This window comes from Bufo gargarizans, chromosome 2 (genome assembly GCF_014858855.1).
Source record: "Bufo gargarizans isolate SCDJY-AF-19 chromosome 2, ASM1485885v1, whole genome shotgun sequence".
Taxonomy (NCBI): Eukaryota; Metazoa; Chordata; class Amphibia; order Anura; family Bufonidae; genus Bufo; species Bufo gargarizans.
The window spans coordinates 150079058-150100460 of record NC_058081.1 but is presented as its reverse complement, the minus strand read 5'-3'; the positions used below and the strand labels follow the sequence as shown (position 1 = coordinate 150100460).

Sequence of the window (21403 nt, the reverse complement as noted above, 5' to 3'; positions counted from 1 at the left end):
TTTATCCAATAGTTCACTTTATTAAACAAAATTCCTCTCAAAAAAGCCTTCACCGCATCCCATACCACTTGTTTATTAGTTGAATTTTTGTTGACTTACGGTATCTTTTAGCAGAGTTAGCCAGTGAGAATTAAACTTAAATAGTGAAGGGCCCTGCTTAGTCAGGAGCCCAATCTCTATAACAACAGAACAATGATCTGATAGGGCCATAGGGACATGTTTTATTTTTGTTATATTTTTTTCCAGCGATTTTCTATTTCCCAGAATCATATCTATCCTTGACCAAGTTTGATGTGTTTTTGAATAACCGGAATAAACTCTTTTTTTCCCGGATTTAATAAACGCCAAACATCCACCCAGTCAAACTCAGCTATTAAGTTGGCCAGGTTAGTGTTATAGAGAGAAGTCTTACAATTAGATAATCTATCTTTAATTGGATCCATCACAGTATTATAATCTCCTACTGCGACCAATACACAATCCTGTCTATCTAGCATATATTTCTGCAAATCATTAAAGACATTGGGTTTATATGGGGCGGAATATAAATATTTGCTATCACCATCTGTACATCGTTTATACTACACTGTAAAAACAGATACCTACCTTACATGCCACAAATTCATAATTACGTTTATTATGCACTAAAATGGATACTCCTCTCGAATAAGATGCATATATCGAATGATAACAAGCCTCTATACATCTTTTTTCCAACCACCTCACAGAATCCCTATCCAAATGTGTTTCTTGCAGGCAGATGACGGCTGGCATATATCCCCCTATCCAGTCAAAAATAGCAAACCTTTTTAATCTTTCTCTAAACCCCTGTACAGTAAGTGAAATTACTGTCCACATTCACAAAAGGGAAGCCCTTTGATTCTGCCCATTGATTTGCTTCTTCAGGTGACTGAAAAAAAAAGATCTATCGTGATAAACCACCCGAAGCTTGGCTGGAAATAAGACTATACTTCAATCCAGCCTCTCAGTCTCTTTTTTATATCCATATAATGTTTCCTACGCTCGTTGGTAGCCGCTGAATAATCTGGAAATAATCTTATTTTTGTCCCTTCAATCTGAAACTTATCAGAGGATCTAGAATCTTGCAAAACAACATCCCGGTCTTTGGAGAGTAGAAACTTAACCAAAATTGATCTTGGATGATCACCTGGTATTTGTTTTTGACTGGGGACTCTGTGGGCCCTCTCTATGGCGAAAAGATTGCAAAGCATTCCTAGTTTACAATTCTCTGAAAACCATTTCTCCATAAATTCAAACACAATTAGCCACAATACCCACACATCTCAAATTAGTTCTTCTTGTCCTATCTTCTAAATCTAGAGAAGCTACATCCTTCTCCAGGCTCACATCTGTTTGTACCGTCCCAATCTGAGTTACTAATTTCCCAATCACATTTTCAAGCCTAGTCACAGTATATAAAATCTCTTTAACCATTTTGGCATCACCTTCAGTTGTTACAGCATTCATTTCCTTCCCCCCTAAAACATTTAGGTTAGGGTTTTCTTCCATCTTAGGATCCAGCAACTGTCTGTCCACGCCTCCTTTATTGCCCCCAGTTTGCTCCGGCTCCCTGCTGTATTTCCAACAGACGCAGTGCAGCAAACGAGGATCAGTATCAGCTGAAAAATGTCGGGCGGGACTGATCGTCCTATCCCATAACTTCCCCAACGCTCCTGTGCTATCAGCGTCTACACATGGCCTCCGAGACTCCGCTGCGGGTAGCGAGGGGGAGAGGCGGAGCCTAGCGTCACACGTCAGATGCTCCCATGCCCCCCAGCAACAGCGGAAACAAATTTATCTTCATTTACGCCAGTTTTCTGTTGCAAATGAAGCCAGAAATCTACGGCAGCTCTGATCTGTTGTGGATTTCGGTTTAGGCTGGAGGAGGCACTTACTTTATTATGAGGCCTACGCCTCATCATAAATGTGGTGCATTCTCGGACAGTGCAAGGGATATCAAGACTGCACAGATATTGTCTGTCTTGATAAATCTCACCCATAGTTTTGATCAGTGAGGGTCTGAGTACTGACACTCCCACCACTTACAAGAACGAGGAGAAAGACGCGCACACATATTGCGTTCTCTCTCCTCAATGCAGGAGGCGGGCCAATGGACTCTCTAATGAGCCTGTCTCCTGCAGTGTAGAGAGAGAGCGAGATATGAGAGCACCTCTCTCTTGGCCTTTTGGCTAAGATCAAGTGTAGTATCTGTTCTTATCTATTCCTGGTGGACAAAACCCTGCCAGGATGTAGAACAGAGAACCACACAGCATCCCTAGGGTGTACGGCTTGGGCCATTAGTGCCCTATGCTAGGTGACCAAGGGCTCTGCTGGATCCAAGCCAGGGGCTGAGATGTTTGAAAGCCCGAGGTGCAGAAGTGCCCTAGGAGTGATGACTAGGGCTGAAACGATTACTCGATTTAATCAAGTAATTCAACACAAAAAAATCCTTGATGCAATTTTTTTGCATCGAGGATTCGTTTGTGTCATGTGACCACGGAGCGGGAGTGAAGCACTTGCTATTACTTACCGCTCCGTGGCACTGCATTTTCTTCCTGACACATCGTCAGGTCATAGTGCACGTAAGCGCGCACTATGACCCGACGCTGTGTGATGTCAGGACGACAGTGCAGAGCGCAGAGAAGATGGAGGAGCTGTGGAGCCCCTACAGAAAAGATAAGTACTGTCGCTGGGGACATGGCTAGGAGGGGGGAGATGGTGGCACTGGGGGGCAGTTGGTGGCACTAGGGGGCAAGCTGGTGGCACTAGGGGGGCAAGCTGATGTCACTGAGGGGGCAGCTGATGGCACTGAGGGGGCAGCTGATGGCACCGAGGGAGCAGCTGATGGCACTAGGGGGGCAGCTGATGGCACTAGGGGGGCAGCTGATGGCACTAGGGGGGCAGCTGATGGCACTGGGGTGGGGAAGAGCTGAAGGCACTGGGGGAACGAGCTGATGGCACTGGGGGGAACTGATGCACTTGGGCTGATCGCATGGGGGGAAGGGTGTTGGGGACTGATGAGTTTTTATAAAGGAAAACAGTCTTTAAATTCAGTTTTTTCTTATTAGATTACTCGATTAATCGTAAAAAATAATCTATAGAATACTCGATTTCTAAAATAATTGTTTACTGCAGCCCTAGTGGTGATCCTGGGGTGCCTGAACTCACTGGGGGTGGGAGCCCTCTAAGTGATGGCACATTTGCACACACTTCACTTTCTCACATTTTGAGGGCACACACCTCTATTCTTTGCCCAGCCGTCAGTCCTGGCGTGAGGAGAAGTAATTTTTATAATTCTGCACAGATGTCCGGACTGAGTCTCAGCACATATTCACTATTTATTAAACTTTTTTTTTTTTGTTCTCTGTGTTCACTTTCTATGTTTGTCACATGGATTTCTTGGGTTGCGGTGCCCTTATGGGTACTAGGGGGTGTGTGTGGTCATCCCGGTTCCGCACCCCCCTGCAAAAACCCTTGAGCTATCCCTCCGGGGAGAGCACAGACCTAGTTGCTGAAGCTCCGTGCCGACACCTTGGGTGGCAGCCTAGGTGAAAGCCGGAGCACAGACTTGGCGTACAATCGGCTTTGGCTCAGGGTTGCCTGGGCGTACTCCCAGCTTCGGCTGGGGGTTGCCTATTTTGTCTCAATCTCTTGCAGGAGCCTTCTGGCCTGGAGGGACTGGTAAAGGTTTATGGGGCCTTTCTCTTATGGAGAGGGCCTGCGATGGACCGTAACCTTGTGAACGTTTTTGTGTGGTACGCTGCACGATTTTGTTGCACTGGTGTAGAAAGCACGCTCCTCTGGCTTTTAAATAAAAATTCTCTCTCCTCATTCTAGCGATCAGTGGGGTTCTCAGCACTCACACCCCTAAGATAAAAACTTTTGATATGTCTAAGTTTTCTGAAAACTCAGTGACCCCTCAACTATTGTTATAGATTGATAGTACAGGTTCTAAAGGTTTTGGTGATTATGTGTAAACTAATGAAAGAAGCAGTGGTAGAAATAGGAATCGCAGACAGTGAGCTATAGCGTCCTTCAATGAATCCTGCACTGTCTATCCATATCATGTATTACCTGTGACGAGATCAAAGAATCTTCAATTTCCCTCTGTTTCTATCAGCTTTGACTGCAGCATAGAAGATGGAGGGGTGAAAGAATATCCCCAATACAGTTAAATGATTTAATTTCCACTATGAACACAGATATCTTATGCCTAAAGCTGGCGAGAAGCATGAGAGAAAAGCTGTTCAATCAACTGCTTCACACAGATTCGGCCAACAACCTGATGTGTACAGAGGTCTGCCCAGTGCCCCAATGGCAGATGTCAGAAATAAGAGGGTTCAGGAATGTTGGATTTCAAGGTCTCTGACACTGCTTTTATCTCACTCCCCACTGAAATAAACATGCACACTTGACTGAGCGTGCGTGTTTATAATGGAGCTCGACCAAATATATGCTTGGCTAACTTAGAGAGGAGCCGGCAGCAGTTCAGACCTGGGTATTTTAGTAAATATTTCTTGTGGCACATTCACGCACTTTTCTTTCGGGAATACGTCACCTCTGTCTTGTGCCAGTCCAAATGTTCTTTTGCTCTGAAATATGCCAAGGAGAAAAACAAATCTCCCAAACGTGATGTAAAACTAGTCTAATAGCAATTCCTTGATCCAACCCAATGATTTGTAAAAAGTAAACTATCTTACCTCTCTGGTTTAGGCGGCTCTCACTTGGCAAGATTTTGTAAGTCAAATCCAGGAGTGAGTTCAAAGCACAAATGCTTCCAGGACACCTTTGCTGTGTTTGTTCCACATGGAGTCTTGGCTTAGGCTAGTTTTACATCTGCGGCACAGCTCTCCGGCAGAGAACAGCGTGCTGGATAGTGCTGCCTGTTCACTACTCAGGATTCGTCGCTGCATGCTACGGTTTTTGTCCGGCAGATTCCAGGCATTTTCTGCTGGACAGCCTTGCCGCACATGTGAAAGTAGTCTTACAAACACTGACCAAAATACTACCTAAGGCCTCATGCACACGACCGTTGTGTGCATCCGTGGCCGTTGTGCCGTTTTCCGTTTTTTTTCACGGACCCATTGACTTTCAATGGGTCCGTGGAAAAATCGGAAAATGCACCGTTTGGCAGCCGCATCCGTGAGCCGTGTTTCCTGGCCGTGAAAAAAATATGACCTGTCCTATTTTTTTCACGGCCAACGGTTCACGGGCCCATTCAAGTCAATGGGTCCGTGAAAGAACACGGATGCACACAAGATTGGCATCCGTGTCCGTGATCCGTGGCCGTAGGTTTTAGTTTCATACAGACGGATCCGAAGATCCGTCTGCATAAAAGCTTTTTCTGATCTAAGTTTTCACTTCGTGAAAACTCATTTCCGACAGTATATTCTAACACAGAAGCGTTCCCATGGTGATGGGGACGCTTCTAGTTAGAATACACTGCAAACTTTGTACAAGACTGCCCCCTGCTGCCTGGCAGCACCCGATCTCTTACAGGGGGATATGATAGTACAATTAACCCCATCATATCCCCCTGTAAGAGATCAGGGCTGCCAGGCAGCAGGGGGCAGACCCCCCCCCCCTCCCCAGTTTGAATATCATTGTGCGGCCCCCCCCCTCCCCTGTTGTTAACTCGTTGGTGGCCAGTGTGCGCACCCCCCTCCCTCCCTCCCTCTATTGTTTTAATACATTGGGGCCAGTGTGCGCGCCCCCCCCCCCAACCCCCCCTCCCTCCCTCTATTGTTTTAATACATTGGGGCCAGTGTGCGCGCGCCCCCCCAACCCCCCCTCCCTCCCTCTATTGTTTTAATACATTGGGGCCAGTGTGCGCACCCCCCCAACCCCCCCCCCCCCTTTTAACTCATTGGTGGCCAGTGGGCCCCCCCTCCCCTGTTGTTAACTCGTTGGTGGCCAGTGTGCGCACCCCCCTCCCTCCCTCTATTGTTTTAATACATTGGGGCCAGTGTGCGCGCGCCCCCCCAACCCCCCCTCCCTCCCTCTCTCTATTGTTTTAATACATTGGGGCCAGTGTGCGCACCCCCCCCAACCCCCCTCCCTCCCTCTATTGTAATCATCATCGGTGGCAGCGGAGTAGAAGATTTTCATACTTACCTGCTTCTTGCTGCTGCGATGTCTGCGTCCGGCCGGGAGCTCCTCCTACTGGTAAGTGACAGGTCTGTGCGGCGCATTGCTGTCACTTACCAGTAGGAGGAGCTCCCGGCCGGACGCAGACATCGCAGCAGCAAGAAGCAGGTAAGTATGAAAATCTTCTACTCCGCTGCCACCGATGATGATTACAATAGAGGGAGGGAGGGGGGTTGGGGGGGGTGCGCACACTGGCCCCAATGTATTAAAACAATAGAGAGAGGGAGGGAGGGGGGGTTGGGGGGGCGCGCGCACACTGGCCCCAATGTATTAAAATAATAGAGGGGGGGTTGGGGGGCGCGCGCACACTGGCCCCAATGTATTAAAACAATAGAGGGAGGGAGGGGGGTGCGCACACTGGCCACCAACGAGTTAACAACAGGGGAGGGGGGGCCCACTGGCCACCAATGAGTTAAAAACAGGGGGGGGGGTCTGCCCCCTGCTGCCTGGCAGCACCTGCCAGGCAGCAGGGGACAGTCATGTACACAGTTTTTTTGTATATTCTAACCTGAAGCGTCTCCATCACCATGGGAACGCCTCTGTGTTAGAATATACTGTCGGAAATGAGTTTCACGATGTAGCTCATATCCGACAGTATATTCTAACATAGAGGCGTTCCCATGGTGATGGGGACGCTACAAGTTAAAATATACCATCGGATTGGAGAAAACTCCAATCCGATGGTATAACAGAACTCCAGACTTTACATTGAAAGTCAATGGGGACGGATCCGTTTGAAATGGCACCATATTGTGTCAACATCAAACGGATCCGTCCCCATTGACTTGCATTGTAATTCAGGACGGATCCGTTTGGCTCCGCACGGCCAGGCGGACACCAAAATGACTTTTTTTTCATGTCCGTGGATCCTCCAAAAATCAAGGAAGACCCACGGACGGAAAAACGGTCACGGATCACGGACCAACGGAACCCCGTTTTGCGGGCCGTGAAAAAAAACTGTCGTGTGCATGAGGCCTAAGGCTGGGTTCACACCTGAGCGTTTTACAGCGCGTTCCCACGCGCTGTAAAACGCTCCACAGGCAAGAACCAATGATTCCCTATGGGCATGGTTCTCACCTGAGCGTTTTACAGCGAGTACGAACGCGCTGTAAAACGCCCTACGCCCCAAGAAGAACAGGAGCTTCTTTGGGGCGTAATGTCGCGCGTTCCCACACATAGACTTCCGGGAACGCGCGACAATGGGCGTTTTCTTGTTTCCAGAGCCGCGTATGTAAACGCCCGATATAATCGCGCATACAGAGCGCAACAGAGTACGCTTAGGTGTGAACCCAGCATAAGGCCTCTTTCACACTAGTGTATCTGCAATCCGTATATGGGGCGTATTTTTGTACCAGAATGTTAATGAATAGGGCTATTAACATGGGTGTATAATTTCCATCAATATCTGAAACATGCAGCATGTCCTAGTTTTGTGCATATTTGCTTTCAAATATGCCTATTACAGTCTATGGGATTGCATCAGAAATGCAGGAAGGAAGGAATATATGTAAATCTGAATGAATTACTGAAGCAATACTGATGACAATACGGATGGTATACAGTGCATACAAAAGTTGGGGCACCTCATGTCAAAATAATTATCACTGTGGACAGTTAAGGCTAGTTTCACACTAGCGGCAAGGAACTCCAGCCCCATTGACTATAATATGTTCGGCAAACATGAAGAGAGGCGGCCGGAATAAAAGTATGACATGTCTTTAACCACCTCCCGACCGCTGTACGCAGATATGCGTCCGGGAGGTGGTTGCTTTACTCCTCCTGGACGCATATACGCGTCATCTCGCGAGACGCGAGATTTCCTGTGAACGCGCGCGCGCTCACAGGAACGGAAGGTAAGCGAGTGGATCTCCAGCCTGCCAGCGGCGATCGTTCGCTGGCAGGCTGGAGATCCGAATTTTTTAACCCCTAACAGGTATATTAGACGCTGTTTTCATAACAGCGTCTAATATACCTCCTACCTGGTCCTCTGGTGGTCCCTTTTGTTAGGATCGACCACCAGAGGACTCAGGTAGGTCAGTACAGTCCCACCAAACACCACACTACACTACACCCCCCCCCGTCACTTATTAACCCCTTATAAACCCCTGATCACCCATGATCACCCCATATAAACTCCCTGATCACCCCCCTGTCATTGATCACCGCCCTGTCATTGATCACCCCCCTGTCAGGCTCCGTTCAGACGTCCGTATGATTTTTACGGATCCACGGATACATGGATCGGATCCGCAAAAAGCATACGGACGTCTGAATGGAGCCTTACAGGGGGGTGATCAATGACAGGCGGGTGATCACCCATATACACTCCCTGATCACCCCCTGTCATTGATCACCCCCCTGTCATTGATCACCCCCCTGTAAGGCTCCATTCAGACGTCCGCATGATTTTTACGGATCCGATCCATGTATCCATGGATCCGTAAAAATCATGCGGACGTCTGAATGGAGCCTTACAGGGGGGGTGATCAGTGACAGGGGGGTGATCACCCTGATCACCCCTGTCATTGATAACCCCCCTGTAAGGCTCCATTCAGACGTCCGCATGCGTTCTGTGGATCCGATCCATGTATCCATGGATCCGTAAAAAATCATGCGGATGTCTGAATGGAGCCTTACAGGGGGGGTGATCAGTGACATGGGGGTGATCACCCTGATTACCCTGATCACCCCCTGTCATTGATAACCCCCCTGTAAGGCTCCATTCAGACGTCCGCATGCGTTCTGTGGATCCGATCCATGTATCCATGGATCCGTAAAAAATCATGCGGATGTCTGAATGGAGCCTTACAGGGGGGTGATCAGTGACATGGGGGTGATCACCCTGATTACCCTGATCACCCCCTGTCATTGATAACCCCCCTGTAAGGCTCCATTCAGACGTCCGCATGCGTTCTGTGGATCCGATCCATGTATCCATGGATCCGTAAAAAATCATGCGGATGTCTGAATGGAGCCTTACAGGGGGGGTGATCAGTGACAGGGGGGTGATCACCCTGATTACCCTGATCACCCCCTGTCATTGATAACCCCCCTGTAAGGCTCCATTCAGACGTCCGCATGCGTTCTGTGGATCCGATCCACGGATCCGTAAAAAATCATGCGGATGTCTGAATGGAGCCTTACAGGGGGGGTGATCAGTGACAGGGGGGTGATCACCCTGATCACCCCCTGTCATTGATAACCCCCCTGTAAGGCTCCATTCAGACGTCCGCATGCGTTCTGTGGATCCGATCCACGGATCCGTAAAAAATCATGCGGATGTCTGAATGGAGCCTTACAGGGGGGGTGATCAATGACAGGGGGGTGATCAGGGAGTCTATATGGGTGATCACCCCCCCTGTCATTGATCACCCCCCTGTCATTGATCACCCCCCTGGTAAGGCTCCATTCAGACATTTTTTTGGGCACAAGTTAGCGGAAATTTTTTGTTTGTTTTTGTTTTTGTTTTTTCTTACAAAGTCTCATATTCCACTAACTTGTGTCAAAAAATAAAATCTCACATGAACTCACCATACCCCTCACGGAATCCAAATGCGTAAAAATTTTTAGACATTTATATTCCAGACTTCTTCTCACGCTTTAGGGCCCCTAAAAAGCCAGGGCAGTATAAATACCCCACATGTGACCCCATTTCGGAAAGAAGACACCCCAAGGTATTCCGTGAGGGGCATATTGAGTCCATGAAAGATTGAAATTTTTGTCCTAAGTTAGCGGAAAGTGAGACTTTGTGAGAAAAAAACAAAAAAAATATCAATATCCGCTAACTTATGCAAAAAAAATAAAAATTCTAGGAACTCGCCATGCCCCTCATTGAATACCTTGGGGTGTCTTCTTTCCAAAGTGGGGTCACATGTGGGGTATTTATACTGCCCTGGCTTTTTAGGGGCCCGAAAGTGTGAGAAGAAGTCTGGGATCCAAATGTCTAAAAATGCCCTGCTAAAAGGAATTTGGGCCCCTTTGCGCATCTAGGCTGCAAAAAAGTGTCACACATCTGGTATCGCCGTACTCAGGAGAAGTTGGGGAATGTGTTTTGGGGTGTCATTTTACATATACCCATGCTGGGTGAGAAAAATATCTTGGTCAAATGCCAACTTTCTATAAAAAAAATGGGAAAAGTTGTCTTTTGCCAAGATATTTCTCTCACCCAGCATGGGTATATGTAAAATGACCCCCCAAAACACATTGCCCAACTTCTCCTGAGTACGGCGATACCAGATGTGTGACACTTTTTTGCAGCCAAGGTGGGCAAAGGGGCACCTTTCGGATTTCGCAGGCCATTTTTTACACATTTTGATTGCAAGGTACTTCTTACACATTTGGGCCCCTAAATTGCCAGGGCAGTATAACTACGCCACAAGTGACCCCATTTTGGAAAGAAGACACCCCAAGGTATTCCGTGAGGGGCATGGCGAGTTCCTAGAATTTATTTTTTTTTGTCACAATTTAGCGGAAAATTATGATTTTTCTTTTTTTTTCTTTTTTCCTTACAAAGTCTCATATTCCACTAACTTGCGACAAAAAATAAAAAATTCTAGGAACTCGCCATGCCCCTCACGGAATACCTTGGGGTGTCTTCTTTCCAAAATGGGGTCACTTGTGGGGTAGTTATACTGCCCTGGCAATTTAGGGGCCCATATGTGTGAGAAGTACTTTGCAATCAAAATGTGTAAAAAATGCCCTGCAAAATCCGAAAGGTGCACTTTGGAATATGTGCCCCTTTGCCCACCTTGGCAGCAAAAAAGTGTGACACATCTGGTATCGCCGTACTCAGGAGAAGTTGGGCAATGTGTTTTGGGGTGTCATTTTACATATACCCATGCTGAGTGAGAAAAATATCTTGGTCAAATGCCAACTTTGTATAAAAAAAAATGGGAAAAGTTGTCTTTTGCCAAGATATTTCTCTCACCCAGCATGGGTATATGTAAAATGACACCCCAAAACACATTCCCCAACTTCTCCTGAGTACGGCGATACCAGATGTGTGACACTTTTTTGATGCCAAGGTGGGCAAAGGGGCACATATTCCAAAGTGCACCTTTCGGATTTCACCGGTCATTTTTTACAGATTTTGATTGCAAAGTACTTCTCACACATATGGGCCCCTAAATTGCCAGGGCAGTATAACTACCCCACAAATGACCCCATTTTGGAAAGAAGACACCCCAAGGTATTCCGTGAGGGGCATGGCGAGTTCCTAGAATTTTTTATTTTTTGTCGCAAGTTAGTGGAATATGAGACTTTGTAAGGAAAAAAGAGAAAAAAAAAAAATCATCATTTTCCGCTAACTTGTGACAAAAAATAAAAAATTCTAGGAACTCGCCGTGCCCCTCACGGAATACCTTGGGGTGTCTTCTTTCCAAAATGGGGTCACTTGTGGCGTAGTTATACTGCCCTGGCAATTTAGGGGCCCAAATGTGTGAGAAGTACCTTGCAATCAAAATGTGTAAAAAATGGCCTGCAAAATCCGAAAGGTGCACTTTGGAATATGTGCCCCTTTGCCCACCTTGGCTGCAAAAAAGTGTCACACATCTGGTATCGCCGTACTCAGGAGAAGTTGGGGAATGTGTTTTGGGGTGTCATTTTACATATAACCATGCTGGGTGAGAGAAATATCTTGGCAAAAGACAACTTTTCCCATTTTTTTATACAAAGTTGGCATTTGACCAAGATATTTTTCTCACCCAGCATGGGTATATGTAAAATGACACCCCAAAACACATTCCCCAACTTCTCCTGAGTACGGCGATACCAGATGTGTCACACTTTTTTGCTGCCAAGGTGGGCAAAGGGGCGCATATTCCAAAGTGCACCTTTCGGACTTCACAGGCCATTTTTTACACATTTTGATTGCAAAGTTCTTCTCACACATTTGGGCCCCTAAATTGCCAGGGCAGTATAACTACGCCACAAGTGACCCCATTTTGGAAAGAAGACACCCCAAGGTATTCTGTGAGGGGCATGGTGAGTTCCTAGAATTTTTTATTTTTTGTCGCAAGTTAGTGGAATATGAGACTTTGTAAGAAAAAAATAAAAATAAAAATCATCATCATTTTCCGCTAACTTGTGACAAAAAATAAAAAGTTCTATGAACTCACTATGCCCATCAGCGAATACCTTAGGGTGTCTACTTTCCGAAATGGGGTCATTTGTGGGGTTTTTCTACTGTTTGGGCATTGTAGAACCTCAGGAAACATGACAGGTGCTCAGAAAGTCAGAGCTGTTTCAAAAAGCGGAAATTCACATTTTTGTACCATAGTTTGTAAATGCTATAACTTTTACCCAAACCATTTTTTTTTTTCCCAAACATTTTTTTTTTATCAAAGACATGTAGAACAATAAATTTGGCGAAAAATTTATATATGGATGTCGTTTTTTTTGCAAAATTTTACAGCTGAAAGTGAAAAATGTCATTTTTTTGCAAAAAAATCGTTACATTTTGATTAATAACAAAAAAAGTAAAAATGCCAGCAGCAATAAAATACCACCAAATGAAAGCTCTATTAGTGAGAAGAAAAGGAGGTAAAATTCATTTGGGTGGTAAGTTGCATGACCGAGCGATAAACGGTGAAAGGAGTGTAGTGCCGAAGTGTAAAAAGTGGCCTGGTCATGAAGGGGGTTTCACCTAGCGGGGCTGAAGTGGTTAAGGCAGTTGTGATGCAATTATCCCTGTATTAAAGGGCTTTTCCAAGACTTTTATGCTGATGACCTAGGTCATCAGTATCGGATCAGTTGGGGTCCGACTCCCGGGACTCCCGCCGATCAGCTGTTTGAGAAGGCACCAGCACTCGTAGCACTCTGGCCTTCTCTCAGCGCTGTACATTGTATAGTGGCTGTGCTTGGTATCGCAGCTTAGCCCTATTCATTTGAATGGTGCTGAGCTGTGCCTAGGCCACATGACCTATAAGGCTGAGTTCACACGAGCGTGACAGATTTGGTCCGGATGCGTTCAGTTAAACTCGCACCATTTTGCAAGCAAGTTCAGTCAGTTTTGGCTGCAATTGCGTTTAGTTGTTCAGTTTTTTCCGCGCGGGTGCAATACGTTTTGATGCTTTTTTCACGCGCGTGATAAAAAACTGAAGGTTTACAAACAACATCTCCTAGCAACCATCAGTGAAAAACGCATTGCATCCGCACTTGCTTGCAGATGCAATGCGTTATTAACGCAGCCCCATTCACTTCTATGGAGCCAGGGCTGCGTGAAAAACGCAGAATATAGAACATGCTGCGATTTTAAAGCATTGCAGAAGTGATGCATGAAAAAAAATGCTCATGTGCACAGCCCCATTGAAATGAATGGGTCAGGATTCAGTGCAGGTGCAATGCGTTCACCTACTGCATTGCACCCGCGCGGAAATCTCGCCCGTGTGAACTCAGCCTAAATGTGTCGTCACTGGCCTAGGCTAAGCTGCGAGAAAGACGCGGCGCTACTTTGAGTGCTGGTGCCTTCTCAAACAGCTGATCGGCAGGAGTCTTGGGTATCGGACCCCAAGTGAACAGGTACTGATGACCTGTTCCAGAGGATAGATCAACAGTATTAAAGTCTCAGAAAACCCCTTTAGGGTGGACATACACAGTAGACATCAGCTGAACCCACTGATTTTGGGGGGACTGACTCGCCCTGATTGGCAAATGACAAGGTTAAAGGGGTTTTCTCATTTCAGCAAATGGCATTTCTCTTGTAGAGAAAGTTAATACAAGGCTCCTACTAATGTATTGTTATTATCCACTTTGCTTTCTTTTCTGGCTAGACTAATTTTTCCATCACATTATACACTTCTCGTTTCCATGGTTACGGCCACCCTTCAATCCGGCATCGGTGGCCGTGCTTGCACACTATAGGAAAAAGTGCCGGCCTAAGTGCCCTCCTATGGTCCTGACTACCAGACAGGTCAGTACTTTTTTCTATAGCGTGCAAGCATGGCCACATATTCTGGATTACAGGGTGGTCGTAACAATGGAAACGAACAGTGTATAATGTGATGGAAAAATGAATCCAGCCAGCAAAAGAAGCAATATGGAGAATCACAATACATTAGTAAGTGCCTTGTATTAACTTTCTCTACATGATAAATGCCATTTGCTGAAGTGAGACAACAACTTTAAGATTTAAACATGCCCAATTCTTTGTTCTCAAGGGAGGCAAGCCATCACTAGAGATGTTTGGTAGTGGCTTAAAGTGCATTTTTTACACAGCCGGGCCGATTATCAAGAATGAACGTTCTTACGAATGCTCGTTCCTGATAAACTGCCCGTGTAAAGGTGCCGCAGATTACCTGATGAACGAGCAAAATGCTCGTTCATTGAGTGAGATGCTCTTTGGTGGACACCTCAATCATGATTTCTGGGCAGCAGATCGTGCAGTGTTAACAGCGATCTGCTGCCTGGAAACGATGAATCTGTATAAAAAGGAAAAATGGCAGTAGTCATCACTCGTCCTCATACAGTGGAGGTGATCGCTGCATGTAAAGAAAGGTCTTCTCCTCCACTGACCAGCAGGCAATTGTTGGAAAGAAACGTTTCCTTCCAAATAATTGTCTGCTAGTTGGCACATGTGCCTTTACTTTCCTTTATCTCTTGAGAGCACATACATACTCAGCAACATTGCATGTGTAAGGAAGGGCTGTAAACCCACAGATCTTGGAAGAACAAGATCATTGAGCCCATGGAATGATGTAAGGCTCCATTCACACATCCGCATCCGTTCCAAAATTTTGCGGAACGGGTGCGGACCCATTAATTCTCTATGGGGACAGAAAAGATGCCACTTAGTGAGAAACATAAAGGACAAACACCTCCGCTGTAGTATAGACAAATAAAGGATGGATCTTACCCCGTTTGATAAATTCCACAGCCTGTGGAGGACGGTTCAGGTAGTGGGTGGACCACCAAAACCTGTGTGATCAGGTGCTGATGTCTGTAGGCGGTATGGCACTCCTATATAGCCCTGGTATGTCTTTCCTACCTACATATAGGCGGGGGGCTACTTGAGCAACTGCCTAACACACATGGAGCACCCGCCCCGACAGGGGCGACCCCATACCGATCCTGTCCCTCAGTATGGGCCTTGTGCTATTTTTCCCTAATACAAACCCTTGGGTTTGTATTAGGGAAAAATAGCACAAGGCCCATACTGAGGGACAGGATCGGTATGGGGTCGCCCCTGTCGGGGCGGGTGCTCCATGTGTGTTAGGCAGTTGCTCAAGTAGCCCCCCGCCTATATGTAGGTAGGAAAGACATACCAGGGCTATATAGGAGTGCCATACCGCCTACAGACATCAGCACCTGATCACACAGGTTTTGGTGGTCCACCCACTACCTGAACCGTCCTCCACAGGCTGTGGAATTTATCAAACGGGGTAAGATCCATCCTTTATTTGTCTATACTACAGCGGAGGTGTTTGTCCTTTATGTTTCTCACTAAGTGGCATTTATTTTAAATGATCTAGTAAATGTTATGTTTTAAATAATTCCTATTCACAGTACAATTCAGTTATTTTTGGGTGTGAACATATACCGCAAACGCATCTTCACAGTGTGTTGGTATAATAATACCGTGTTGACAGAAAAGATGCGGACAGCACACAGTGTGCTGTCCGCATCCGCATTTCCGTGCCGCGGCCCCGAACTTCCAGGCTTCAGCCCTGAACTTCCGGGCCGCGGCTCTGCAAAAAATAGAACATGTCCTATTCTTGTCTGCAATTGCGGACAAGAATAGGCAGTTCTATGGGGGGTGCCGGCTGGGTGTATTGTGGATCCGCAATACACTACGGATGTGTGAATGGACCCTAAGAATAAATGTAAATCTGTGCACAATCTGGGGCCATGTGAATTGAGTTTTTCTACCACATTCACATGCTCTGAAAAAACATCTACAGATTTTATAATCCAGGGCATATTCATCATTCACATGAATTCCCAGAAAATCCACAGTAAAATGTATCTACAGAAAATCGTGTCAATATTCCCAAAGTGGTGGTGGTACAGGAATCCCTAAATCTCCAGACGAATAAACATAGCGTTCAGGACACACAGAGAAATATACGATATCTCAGACACTGAATAGAAGAACACTCATAAAAACCCTTCTATCCCCGAATTTCTACAATCAGATGGTCACCGTATAAAAATCAAAACACCCAGGGCTCAGACACTTCCATTAGCAAAATATCAGGAACATCTGTGGATTAAAAGTGGAAACATACGAAAGCTGTGGAGCTGTTCTTGCCAATACTAACATGAAAGAATGTGTTAATAGGTCTGGAGTAAAATCTGCTTCCCCACAAGATACGGCTGTGTGCAGGGCGTGTAAACATGGAGATCATTTTTCCGTCTTACAACTGTGGATGAGGCAGTGCTAGTGAATGAGGAAAGCATGGAGGTGTGGTGATCCTAGTGACTGCATGCGTGGAGACCGATTCTGCCAAATCTCCATGATCACACAAAGCGTTCCCCAAGGAGGGACACTGCCCACCCCTTCTCCTCTCCGAATAAACATCTTGAGCTGTATTATTCCTCCTCCCTGATGAACTCCAGCTCGAAGGCTTTCCCTGTGAGGTCACCCTGGGAAAAGATCTATGAGTCCGATGTGTGATGAGCGTTATCACGACTAGATAGGAGTATAGGAAGAGAGAAAATATTAAAGGCTTGTCCGGGCTACAGATATTGATGACCATCCTCATTATAGGTCATCAATATCAGATCAGTATGTACCCCCACTAATCAGCTATTTTGGGCAGAAGCCAGCGTATGCAGCCAGAAGAGAAAGGCTCTGTACACTGCATAGTGGCCATGTCGGGTACTGCAGCTAAGCTTCCATTCAAGTGCATGGGAGGTGAAACTATGCAGTGTACAGAGCCTTCTGCTTCCACTCTGAACAATGTATAATTTCCGGTGCTGGCTTCTGCCCAAAATAGATGATTAGTGGCGGTGCCGGGTGTCAGATCCCTACTGATCTTATAATGATGACCTATAAAGAGGAGAGCTCATCAATATCTGTAGCCTGGACAACCCCTTTAAAGAAACTTCATGCTCTCCTACATATTTCCATATAGTAACCTACTTTAACGTGGCACGTGGCGGCGGTACTGTGGCACAGCGACATACTACTTCTACATCTAAAACACATAACTTGCAGGCTCAAATCACAAATTCAGTTTTTGCAGCAGTATTTTTTTTAGCCAAAACCAGGAATGGATACAAAAGACAGATACTTCTATAATTTATATCAAAACTGACACCAAAAAACTGCACGTGTGATCCCAGCCTAAACGTCTGCAGACAGAGGTTCTTGGAGTAAGTCTTGGAAGCGCAGGTTCGTGAACCCTTCTGTGGGTACATGAGGGAGTTTCACCTGAATTTCCCACAGATGCTATTCTTTCCATCAGAAGTCAATGAACCCGACTGATGGCACAACGTGGATATGTAAACTTTTCTCTCCATTTTCTGTAAAAATGAAAGACCTGAACACTCCCCGGTGTGAACAGAGCCTTATTGAGTTTATTTTAATCCTTGCTTAATATGTGTCACATTTTCAGCCACAGGAATCTCTGAGCAGTACCCAAGTAGTCTGAGCTCTCTATCGGACCTTTTGTTCTGGTCCACACCCCAGACTCTCATCACGACATACTAGGAGATCATTTTGACTAGATTTAGGTTGGTTTAGGTCTTCTGAGAAGGCTTTTAGATATAACTGCATTAAGAATGGCTCTTCGCTCTGGAGGACCAAGTGCGTCTACTGATAACAGCGCGTGGAAGGATCCGGCTACGTGGTGATATTGGTCGCGAGACAGTTGTCGTGCCCAAGGATCGCAGTGTGGGGGTGCTAGCATAGAAATTAATGGGGTCGCAGCGCCACTCAGATGTGTGCCGCAACCCCAGAATCTCAAAAAATACAACACTGCTGGATTTTTTAACGATTCTCAAAATGGCAGCAGCGGAGAATGTGCAAGTCATGCTGCGACCCCACTCATTTCTATGCTAGCACCGTCACAGTCTCGCAAACCAAGATGGCAGTGTGGCCAAACCCTAAAGGTCTTTGTTACAACAGACATTTATATCCTACTGACTGGTGGGGCTCTGGCCGCTGGAGCCCCCACTGATCCCACTTCATCTGTACAGTGATCTAATGTGAAAAATGATGGGGGAGATGTATCACAATGGTGTAAAGTAGACCTGGCTTAGTTGCCAATCAGATTCCTCCTCTCAGTTTCCAAAGGAGCTCTGAAAAATGAAAGGTGGAATCTGATTGGTTGCTATGGGCAACTAAACCAGGTCAACTTTACAAAAGTTTTGGTAAATCTCCCCTTATGCGTTTACTTACATTACCAGAAAACGGGACGCTAAGAAAAAATGAATGAAGCAACTTTACTACATCCAAAAATATAATATAAATACCAAAGGTAGGTGGACCCCTTTACAGGTGGTTTTGGATAAGATACCTCTACCTTCCTAGTCTCCCAGATTGTCTGAGGTCTACTGAACCAGGGGAGGTCTCTCAGGCTTCTGGCTAAACATGGAAAATCTCCCACAAAGGCTGCTGGGGGCTGTCAGTAAGGGCTCGTGCACACAAACGTATTTTTTCCGTGCCCGTTCCGATTTTGTTTTTTTGGCCCGGACAAAGATAGGACTGTTCTACTAGGGGCCGGCTGTTCTGTTCCGCAAAATAGGGAATGCACACGACTGGTGTCCATGTTTTGCACATGCACAATTTGTGGACCACAAAACAATGGTCGTGTGCATAAACCTCTGTTTATGGGATCCTGAAGGAAGTTCACCAGATCCGGATACTGCCGCTCACCACCGGACCCCATTGAACATAATAGGATCCAGTCACTTTCTGGTGAAATGCTGGGGAAAAAAACTAAACAATGCATGCAACGTTTAATGTCCAGCCAAAAACCGTCACATATACTGGAAAGAGTCTGGATCCCCGCCAGATCCCATTATAGTCAGTCCTGTGGTGAACGGCAGAATCTGGACCTGGTAAACAGAGGTATGAACCTACCCTTACATATGTAAAATGGCGTTATTAAAGGGGTTGTCTCAGCAGAGACAACCCCATTCAGCATGCGTCCTAGGGTGATCAGCTGATTCTCCCATGGGAATCCACGGCCAGGCAGACATTACCTCTATAATGGCCACTCCAGAGGAATTCAAGGATGACTTGATATCTGTCAGAACGGGAGCCGCCTGTGCAAGACATATGATTGACAGCCAGCTGCAAGACTGAGCCTACAGGGAAGACCGCCCATATGACTCCTAAGGGTGGACTGAGCAGAATGAGGTCAGCCAGCTGTGACAACCCCTTTAAAAATAAATTCTGAAATAATCTATTAACATGAGAAACTGCGGAGAGTTCTGGTGCCATTCACAGCAGGCCTCTGTTCATATCAGTGACGGACCCACGACAACTCTGCTGGAGCAGCTGCCACAGGGATCCTACTCAACCTTACGCCATGTTCCCTGCGGGGGTCCAGTATTATTGATGGCAGTGTGGTCCACAGGTTACAGGAGGAGCTGAGAAGACCTCATTCTGCTCAGTCCACCCTTAGGAGTCATGTGGGTGGTCTTCCCTGTAGGATCAGTCTTGCAGCTGGCTGTCAATCACTGAGTGGCACCACCTACATGACTCCTAAGGGAAGATGGTTTTACTGAATCTTTTCCCATAAAACTATAAATCAATCTGCTCAGCTTCTCCCGCTCTATAACATGGTGCGTTCAGATTGCACTGCATTCTGCTGGCGCTACTGTTTATGGCGTTCACTCTGAGGTACCTTGGCCCTTTTGGGGCGTAGCCTGCACCTGTGGGTGGTCTTTTACTATTGTGCATTGTGTAAAGCAGGTACTATGTACATCTTCCCTGGAAGATATGCAAACATACAGATTGCAGGGCCCCATTACTATAAATGATGGGGGGCATTGGATTACTGGCCCCTCTTCTACAGATGAAGGGCACATTCATAGTACATACATGTATCTCCCTCCTCACAGCCTGGCACTGCACCTCTAGAAGACATGGCTGTGCTGCCAGCAGCATCCTGCCATAGGCCTCACACATCCTGGGTATCATTCACCTGTCAGTCAGCCGCCGCCCCTCCCCCGCCCTAGGGCGACCTATATACTCTATATAAGCGCATATATGGTGTGCGTAGTGGACAGCGGCCCTGGTTTTCCCGCCCTTTTGTGGGTGTACAGACGTAGGTGGGGAGGGCTCTGCTCTCCTCCCTCGGGCACTCACCCGGGCCGGCCAGTGCGGGTATCCCTTCATTTTGGCGAATACCAGTTCTCCAGCCTTGTAGTCCCGGGGCCTGGGCCGAGCCATCCTGTCCTCCTCCAGCCCTCGCAGCGACACAGCAGCCTTCCGCCCCCTCCGTCCTGCGGCAGTCGCTGAAAATGGGGGAGTGTGCGAAGGAAAGCACAAGCGCGGGGGGCAAGCGAGGCCCCACAGCCACCTCCCCTCACGAAGCCCCTCAGCAGGCCCTTCCTCCGAGTGAGCCGACCCCGTCACACACCGCCCGCCGCTAGTGCCAGCTCTCTCCGGCGATGCGAGAAACAAGGGGGCGCCTGCGGCTGGTGGAGAGCGGGCAGGGACCGGATACAAAGGACAGATCCCTCGGAGGAAGCCGCCGGCTCTTGTTTCTTGAGGTTCACAGACGCGGTGACGGAAGAAATGGGAGCTGGGCTGCGCAGTACTGCACTCCTCTGTGTGGCCAGGCTCTGACAGTGCGCCTCCGCCATGTAGTGGTCCCTGCAGACACCGGCCATGCACACCTGGCGATTATTCTGACGCTTCCGCGCGACAATATCAAACGATTAAACTTTGCGATCGTTTCGATAATTGGCCATTGTAATTGAAGAAAAAAACGTGACCTTGAGCCATTTTAATATGTCCGCATTTGGCAGCACAGCTGCTAACTACATCCATACATATATCTACCCGGTGTTTGCTGTCATGTGAACAGTTTTTCCTGTCACAATTGTTGGGCTTTATTTATCAAAACTGCCTAACAGGAAAATCGTCTTAGTTGCTCATAGCAACCAATGAAAGGTGAGCTCTGATTGGTTGCTATGGGCAACTAAGACAATTTTCATCATATGTGTGTAATGAGAGAATTTTTGGGGTGCATTAGTTTATCTTGTTGCACTATTTACCCCCCTCCCAACTTGAGTTGTCATTGGCTCCCTGATGACATCACAGTTGTAGGTCTCAGTGATC

At 46.8% G+C, this 21403-nt stretch overlaps 1 protein-coding gene and 1 pseudogene across 1 annotated transcript in view; one reads left to right on the top strand and one right to left on the bottom strand.

The window, feature by feature from the left end:
• The window catches only part of HDGFL3 (HDGF like 3), a 54379-nt gene extending 33432 nt beyond the window's left edge, over positions 1-20947 (bottom strand). Inside the window, exon 1 of the mRNA XM_044283252.1 lies at positions 20426-20947. Coding sequence (XP_044139187.1) covers positions 20426-20509 — 84 coding nt within the window. The 5' untranslated portion in view covers positions 20510-20947. The remainder of the gene's footprint in view (positions 1-20425) is intronic.
• Positions 2190-2288, top strand: LOC122929917 (annotated as a pseudogene).
• Positions 20948-21403: the final 456 nt, after the last annotated feature.